Consider the following 8,923-nt stretch of genomic DNA (forward strand, 5'->3'; position numbering starts at 1 on the left):
TTCATTCCAACATCGAGAATATGTTTGGTACCAATTGGTAACAATCAATATTGACCAAAATGATTAAAATTGACATATTTATGAGCTCAATATGACAAGGGATGATTAAAGTGGGTCTGCAGAATCCATTGAAATCTAAGGAAATAGTAAAAATAGTACCATTTAAATGGGTATGGAAATTCATTGATGGCAAATAAATACTAACCCTTATAGTTGTTGATAGCAAATAAGTGTTGGTATTTTTAATATGTTTTATTTTTAATATTTAAATATATTTATTAATTGGTAATAACTATATCATATTTTAGAATATTTTATTAATCAAAACCTTTTAAGGGTAACGCTACCACCTGTTAGCATGTTTTTTAAGGGTAATGTTAATTATTATTTTATTAATTAAGTAAAAATAATTTTTATTTTTTTAGATAAGAAAATTTTATTACTTCTTGTCTTAATATCAAATATAAATTTTATTAATTAATAATAAATATATTATATTATAAACTATGAATTTTGACCTCTTAAATAACGTTGTTTAGTTTATAATAAATAATGCTGATATGATAATTTAAATATAATGATATAGATGTCACCTTATTAAATTATTGTGTTGAATAAATTAAATAGGTAAATTTTATATAATTATTATATTTGAGTTGTTAAATTATTACAAATTAAGTAACGTTTTTTGAAAAATTAAAATTTTATAAATTAATTAATTAATTAATTAAATTATTAAAATATTTAAATATAAGATAATAAATACATCTTACATTTTATATAATATAAAAATTTAATATATAATATATAAAAGCGTCATATGGAAATTATATATATTATACAATATAGTAATGCTCAGATCTACAAACTACAGAGACGACTTCAAGAACCCTCCTTGGAAACTCCGCCATTTTGGTTTGGTCCCAACAATATATATATATATTACGATGATGATTTGACGCACAGATCTCGTGATTCCAAGCGGATCTCCGTCGCCATTAATATGGACGAAGAAACTCTGACAACAAAACCTCTGAAGCAGAGGCGGCTCCGGAAGCCTAACGGTCTTTTCGACGGCGGAGATCGTACGAGGAAGGAGGCGGACGGCGGGCGGAAGCCGATGCCGATGGGGTACGGGTCGATGCTGGAGACGGCGTCGTTCGTGAAGTGGAGATCTAGGGACGTGTTGGGTGTGGCGCGGCACCATCCGATACCGTGCGTATTCGCGGCCGGGCTGCTGTTCTTCATGGGCGTGGAGTACACGCTCCGCATGATCCCGCCGTCTTCTCCGCCGTTCGATCTGGGTTTCGTGGCCACCCGACCCCTCCACCGGCTCCTCGCCGCCAAGCCCGCCGTGAACAGCCTTCTCGCCGGCCTCAACACTGTACGTGTCGTATGCACCAAATTCAAATTCATTGTTTGAATAATACATTTCTGTAGAAAATGTTTGGATATTCATATCAATTTGAACACCTAATGGATGGAATGCTTGTTATTCTAAATCCAATAATTTAAAATTAGAAATCTCTTAATTGAAATGCAAACCCTAATAATAGGATGGATTGTAGGTATTTGTGGGGATGCAAACGAGTTACATACTGTGGACGTGGTTGGTGGAGGGGCGGCCGAGGGCGACGATATCTGCGCTCTTCATGTTCACTTTCAGAGGGATTCTTGGCTACTCCACCCAGCTTCCTTTGCCTCAGGTAAAATGCTGCAGCCTTTTTCCTGCTTTTCAACTTACTCTCTATCCTCAATCTTTTGCCTTTTTTTTTTGTCTTTTGCTTATCTTATTGATTTTTACTCAATTTTTGCGGGTGAGTTTGAGTTTATTGTGTTAGGGTGAGGTGACTTTGATCATAAAATAGTATTTGATAAATTAGTTGAGTTGGGATGAGTTTTAAAAATTAGTATTAATTTGATCAATATTTGAGTTGAGATAAGTTAAAATAGTAAAAGTTAAAAAAGATATAAAATTAATTATGAATATTATATATAATATAAAAGTTATAATGATTGATAATTTAAATATAAAACTAAAATTCAGTTAGAATTATTATTTTTATATTCTTTTCAATCAAACTGTATAATAAGTTTAATTAATTTCTTTTTTTACTTTCCATTATCAATTGTACATAACTCACTCAGTATTATGGTTAAAGAATATATATATAATTAATAAATTTATTTTATAAAAATATTTAAAATTAATATGAAAATAAATATATATTTGTTAAAATATATTATATATATAAATATAAAACAATTATTCGTAAAAATATAAATTTGTTATTTTATAGAACTTCTTATTTATATATCCTATATATTATGATTATTCTTTTGTGTAGGTGCATCTTATTAGTATCATTGAGAAAGTGAAAATTTTTATATTATTGGCAAGATTGTAATTTTGTGATTAGGGGTTGGCCTATGAGATGTGACCCAAAGTGTCGAGCTGTATACTGAGGGTGCCGACAAGGGACAGGAAGCATGAGCATGACTATTTTATATTAATTTACTGGGGACTGGTGTCCTACCACCACATCACCCTTATTCACAAAACAATAATGAAGAATTTGTACTAAATTATCTATTAGACTAGATTTGTTCGTACCTGACCAATAACATCTCCCTTGTCATACTTTATAACCTATGATATTTAATAATAATTATTTTATTTATCATTATATCAAATTTTATCTTATTTAAACTACTGTCTAAAAATAAATAGGGGTACGAATAAATTTTACTTTACTGAGCTGAGTTGCAGGGGTTCTTGAGCTCCGGCGTGGACTTCCCGGTGGGGAACGTATCGTTTTTCTTGTTCTATTCCGGCCACGTCGCCGCATCGGTGATCGCGTCGCTGGACATGAGAAGAATGCAGAGGTGGGAAATGGCACGAACTTTCGACGCCCTCAATGCCTTGCAAATGGTGAGGCTTCTCAGCACGAGGGGCCACTACACCATCGACTTGGCCGTCGGCCTCGGCGCCGGAGTTCTGTTTGATTCTTTGGCCGGAAAGTATGAAGAAAGCAAGATCATCAGACGGGCTGAAAAGATTTCCAAGACGCTTTTTACTAATGCCAAAGCCAAATGATGTTCTTGTAATTTCATATATATATTGACTAAATTGTAAATTATGACTTATTTCAATTTATTTTTAGTTGCTAAAATTGAATTATTATATGGAGTTTAATTTGGTTAATTTCAACCTGTCTGGGGGACTCCGGATCACGTAGTATATATGTTATATAAATATTTTGTAGTAAATAATAGAATAAAAATATATTTAACATAATTAAAAGGTTACATAATAACAACAACACATGAATATCAACCTTTTATATAGAAATCTAGAAAATGTCACAAAATATATAAGATTTATGCCGCTTATTAGAAGTGATAGGAAAAAAAGACATCATTTTATTATTATTATTATTATTATTATTATTATTATTATTATTATAAATACATATTATTTTATTAGTATAGATATTAAGTAAGATAAAATATATCAACAAAAATTACATTAATGATTAACTCTATATATAGTTTAAAAATGTTATCAAACTAGAACACGTAACTAGATTTATGGCCAAATCTTTTGTGGTCCTTGTATTTATTAACTCTTATCCTTTGTGGTCCTTGCATTTATTAACTCTTATCCAGTGGGTATCTCAATTTTATTTTTTGCTTAGGCATTACCCCACCTGAACTGCACTAGCCCAACTCAAGTCTAACTCAATTCAAAAGGCCCAAGAATAGTTTGGCCCACGGGCCAATCTCCACCTGATTTTGGGTGAGAAAATCTTAAAATACTTTTCAAACTTATCTTGATCATTTTATATTTTAATTCAAAAAATATTTTAACTTTGTTTTGATACAAACTTATTTTACTCATTTTAACAAATGCTACCTTAGTAACTTTTTTGTGTGTTGTTGGTATGTTAGATCTTATTATGGGGTGCCTTAGAAAAATCAAATCCAAAATCTCAAAATTCATAGAGATATTCCGAGTAGAGCAAAGATTATGATTCTAAAGAGTCTTTTGGGACAAAAGTCTCCCAAAGTCTCCAGAAAAGTCTTCAGGATAATCTAGGCCTTAGTATCCCCAAGGCCCAAGACTCATTCAGAGTCTCCTGGGCCCAAGCTGTCTGATGACTCCGAAGAGTTTTTAGACCCATCAAAGGATTCTCGTCGGGGAACTTTTATCTGGAAAATACTTCTAGGCCCTCCGACCTCATCCGATGCATTTTTTCGAAGAGTAAAGAGATTCATATTAGCATACCACGTGTCACGTAGACTCCACCACCAAATATCTATAAATACTCACCCATTTCATGACAAATTGACTCTTTTTTTGAATCTCTTTCTCTCCTACATAGATACATGATCTGAAGACTTAGACTCTAAACTACACAGAACCTTTCGAGAGACAATCCATTAGGAGACTCTCATCCGAAACATATAACATACATGCATACATATATTCATGCTTCTATTTCATGACATCATTATTTGACTTAGGTATCGGAAGGTCTGCATAAAAAAGATTTACGTGTGCCTTCTAATTGTTTCTATTTTGCATACCCTTCCGATGCCACCTTTTCGAGGAGCAAGAACCCCAGAGACTCCTAGAAGCCATCTGGACACTCTCTTCATCCTCTTAACTCTGTCAGATAGTGAATCGAGACCAACACCTATTGACCCTCTTATGGTGTCTCGGACTCTAAGTTTTGGCTTGAACCTTGTTTGAGCTGTTTTCTAATATAAATAAATTTAATTATTATAATTAGATAACAAAAAATCCTTGTTCAATTTTGTGCGTGAGTGACAGATAAGGTGGTAGAATGCAAATAAATTTATAAAAAAAAAGAGAGAAGGTATTTTAGGCACTGGGTCGTTTATTTGACCCTTCTAAAGCATAATAGCTAATTTAGTAGTTTACTTAATTTTTTATTTTATTATATGCATTCTTACATAAATGTATTTTGTACGTGTAATTTTCTTCTTGTTTTATCAAATTGAACGTGTTTATGCCTTTTTCATTCCAACATCAAGAAGATGTTTGGTACCAATTGGTCAGTATCGAGCAAAACTACCAAAATGTTTAAAATTGACATATTTATGAGCTCAATATGACAAGGGCAAAGTTTGGGAAGTCAAATACTAAGATTTAGAGTGGGTATGCAGAATCCATGGAAATATAAGGAAATAGTAATAATAGTACCATTTAAATGGGTATGGGAATTCATTGATAGCAAATCAATACTAACTGTAATATCTTGCATCGAACGATAGGAAGGATCGGAACAACTTATCTTGATGGATCTACACGAATTTTTCAGGGGATCACCCATCCTTAGATTACCCCAGGTTAAGCACGTTTAACTTGGGAGTTCCTTACCAACATTCAGTCCAAAAGGTATCCAGCTGTTGTTGTTTTTTTTCTTACACTATTCTCGATATATACTAAATTTTCTGAGCTCTCGGGATATTACACTATCCCTTATGGTTATTGATAGCAAATAAGTGTTGGTATTCAAACGTAGGATAAAATGAAATCTAAGGAAATCTACTAAGTACCAGATGCATAATGTAATTTCATCTTAGATTTATATATTTCTTATCAACAGTATATATTGGTTTGAGAGACTAAAAGTTTATGAAAGCACGAAAGTCGTAAAATCGTACAAGAACGATAATTCTAAGAGAAAATGAAAGTTCAGAAAAATTTTATTTTATTAAGAGCACTCATATTTCTTTTCATTTTTGTTAATATACACTCACTCGTTATAGTTTATTTAATATATTTTATTTTTTATATTTAAATATATTTATTAATTGATAATAATTATATCATATTTTAAAATATTTTATTAATCAAAAAGTGTAACGCTACTACCTGTTAGCATGTTTTTTATGGGTAATGTTAATTATTATTTTTTTTAATTAAGTAAAACTAATTTTTACCTTATTTTTAGATAAGATAAATTTATTATTTCTTGTTTAAATATCAAAAATAAATTTTATTAATTAATAATAAATATATCATATTATAAATTATTAATTTTAATCTCTTAAATAATGTTATTTAGTTTATATTAAATAATATTAATATGTCAACTTAAATATAATGATGTGGGACTCATTTTATTAAATTGTTGTGTGAAAAAAATTAAATAAGTGAGTTTCATATAATCATTATATTTGAATTATCACATCAATATTACTTAGCAAGATTGTTTACAAAATTAAAATTATATAAATTATTTATTTAATTAATAAAATATTTAAATAAAACATAATAAATACATCTTATATTTTTTTTTGATGACCCAGATGTCTGAGCTTCTCTCACTTAATTTTGAAGAAGATCGACCTTTCCCTAGTTTGATTTCTGGATAAATCGAATATAGTCGCAAATTTATACACTCCTAATTAAACACGCGATCAATTTTTATCAAATAAAATATTTCTGTCTCCAATAAAAGTCAAACTCTGTCACTCTCAAAGCAATTTGAGAAATTTATCACTTCGCTATGTTCGTGAGCACGTATTATATTTTATATAATAAAAAGATTTAATATATAATATAAAAAACATTATATAGAAATTATTATATATATTATACAATATAGTAATGCTCAGATCTACAAACTACAGAGACGACTTCAAGAACCCTCCTTGGAAACTCCGCCATTTTGGTTTGGTCCCAACAATATATATATATATTACGATAATGATTTGACGCACGGATCTCGTGATTCCAAGCGGATCTCCGTCGCCATTAATATAGACGAAGAAACTCTGACAACAAAACCTCTGAAGCAGAGGCCGCTCCGGAAGCCTAACGGCCGTTGCGACGGCGGAGATCGTACGAGGAAGGAGGCGGACGGCGGGCGGAAGCCGATGCCGATGGGGTACGGGTCGATGCTGGAGACGGCGTCGTTCGTGAAGTGGAGATCTAGGGACGTGTTGGGTGTGGCGCGGCACCATCCGATACCGTGCGTATTCGCGGCCGGGCTGCTGTTCTTCATGGGCGTGGAGTACACGCTACGCATGATCCCGCCGTCTTCTCCGCCGTTCGATCTGGGTTTCGTGGCCACCCGACCCCTCCACCGTCTCCTCGCCGCCAAGCCCGCCGTGAACAGCCTTCTCGCCGGCCTCAACACCGTACGTGTCGGATGCACCTAATTCAAATTCATTGTTAAGAGTAATACATTTCCGTAGAAAATGTTTGGATATTCATATCAATTTGAACACCTAATGGATGGAATGCTTGTTATTCTAAATCCAATAATTTAAAATTAGAAATCTCTTAATTGAAATGCAAACCCTAATAATAGGATGGATTGTAGGTATTTGTGGGGATGCAAACGAGTTACATACTGTGGACGTGGTTGGTGGAGGGGCGGCCGAGGGCGACGATATCTGCGCTCTTCATGTTCACTTTCAGAGGGATTCTTGGCTACTCCACCCAGCTTCCTTTGCCTCAGGTAAAATGCTGCAGCCTTTTTCCTGCTTTTCAACTTACTCTCTATCCTCAATCTTTTGCCTTTTTTTTTTGTCTTTTGCTTATCTTTTGTCAACTTATCTTATTGATTTTTACTTGATTTTTGCTAGTTATCAATTGTACATAACTCAGTATTATTATGATTAAAGAATATATAATTAATACATTTATTTTACTTTAATATTTATAGTATTGGTAATTTTGTGATTGGGGGTTGGCCTATGAGTTGTGACCCAAAGTGTAGAGTTGGACGCTGAAGCTGCCGACAAGCGACAAGAAGCTTGAGCGTGACTATTTTGTATTAATTTACTGGTGACAGGTGTCCTACCACATCAAGCGTATTCACATCGTGTTGGATAAGGAATTCGTTCTGGTCCATAAATGCACCGACTTTTAATGGTTTGGTGTTGGAAGATGATATATTTATAAATAAATTTATAATAATTTTATTTAATAGTAATAGAAATTATTTTATTTATCATTATATTAAATTTCATCTTATTTAAACTACTGTCTAAAAATAAAAAAACAAAAATTATGCATGGTGGAACTGGAACTATGAAGCACACGTAATAAATTTTTATTTTTTGATGGATACGTTTCCTCTAGCGGTATATAAAGAAGGGGCAAATGTTTTACTTTACTGAGCTGAGTTGCAGGGGTTCCTGAGCTCCGGCGTGGACTTCCCGGTGGGGAATGTATCGTTTTTCTTGTTCTATTCCGGCCACGTCGCCGCATCGGTGATCGCGTCGCTGGACATGAGAAGAATGCTGAGGTGGGAAATGGCACGAACTTTCGACGCCCTCAATGCCTTGCAAATGGTGAGGCTTCTCAGCACGAGGGGCCACTACACCATCGACTTGGCCGTCGGCCTCGGCGCCGGAGTTCTGTTCGATTCTTTGGCCGGAAAGTATGAAGAAAGCAAGATCATCAGACGGGCTGAAAAGATTTCCAAGACGCTTTTTACTAATGCCAAAGCCAAATGATGTTCTTGTAATTTCATATATATATTGACTAAATTGTAAATTATGACTTATTTCAATTTATTTTAATTAACTATTTCTTAGTTGCTAAAATTGAATTATTATATGGAGTTTAATTTTGTTTCAATCAGAAAGTCTGGGGGACTGTTACGTAAAAATTTTGTAGTAAATAATAGAATAAAAATATATTTAACATAATTAAAAGGTTACATAACAACAAGTCATGAATATCAACCTTCTATATAGAAATCTAGAAAATATCACAAAATATATAAGATTTACGACTCTTATTAGAAGTGACAGACAGGAAAAGAAAAGACATCATTTTATTATTATTATTATATATACATATTATTTTATTAGTATAGATATTAAGTAGGATTAAATATATCAACAAAAATTACATAAATTATTAACTCTATAT

General features: G+C 32.7%; 1 protein-coding gene across 1 annotated transcript; it reads left to right on the forward strand.

Annotated features, from left to right (window-relative positions):
* Positions 1 to 858: 858 nt before the first annotated feature.
* Positions 859 to 8,572, forward strand: LOC127791148 (phosphatidylcholine:diacylglycerol cholinephosphotransferase 1-like). Its single transcript, XM_052320958.1, has 3 exons — positions 859 to 1,384; positions 7,362 to 7,499; positions 8,176 to 8,572. Exons 1-3 carry the CDS (start codon positions 1,004 to 1,006, stop codon positions 8,500 to 8,502), a joined length of 846 nt encoding a protein of 281 aa, XP_052176918.1. The 5' UTR covers positions 859 to 1,003; the 3' UTR covers positions 8,503 to 8,572.
* Positions 8,573 to 8,923: the final 351 nt, after the last annotated feature.

The sequence above is a fragment of the Diospyros lotus genome, chromosome 14 (genome assembly GCF_014633365.1).
Source record: "Diospyros lotus cultivar Yz01 chromosome 14, ASM1463336v1, whole genome shotgun sequence".
Classification (NCBI taxonomy): Eukaryota; Viridiplantae; Streptophyta; class Magnoliopsida; order Ericales; family Ebenaceae; genus Diospyros; species Diospyros lotus.

What these genes read in the sequence shown, in the direction of transcription:
- LOC127791148 (XM_052320958.1), top strand. Translation starts at nt 1,004, where the DNA reads ATGGACGAAGAAACTCTGACAACAAAACCTCTGAAGCAGAGGCGGCTC. An exon ending in TTCTCGCCGGCCTCAACACT is followed by an intron (nt 1,385 to 7,361) that starts GTACGTGTCGTA and finishes GATGGATTGTAG; the next exon opens with GTATTTGTGGGGATGCAAAC. An exon ending in CCCAGCTTCCTTTGCCTCAG is followed by an intron (nt 7,500 to 8,175) that starts GTAAAATGCTGC and finishes GCTGAGTTGCAG; the next exon opens with GGGTTCCTGAGCTCCGGCGT.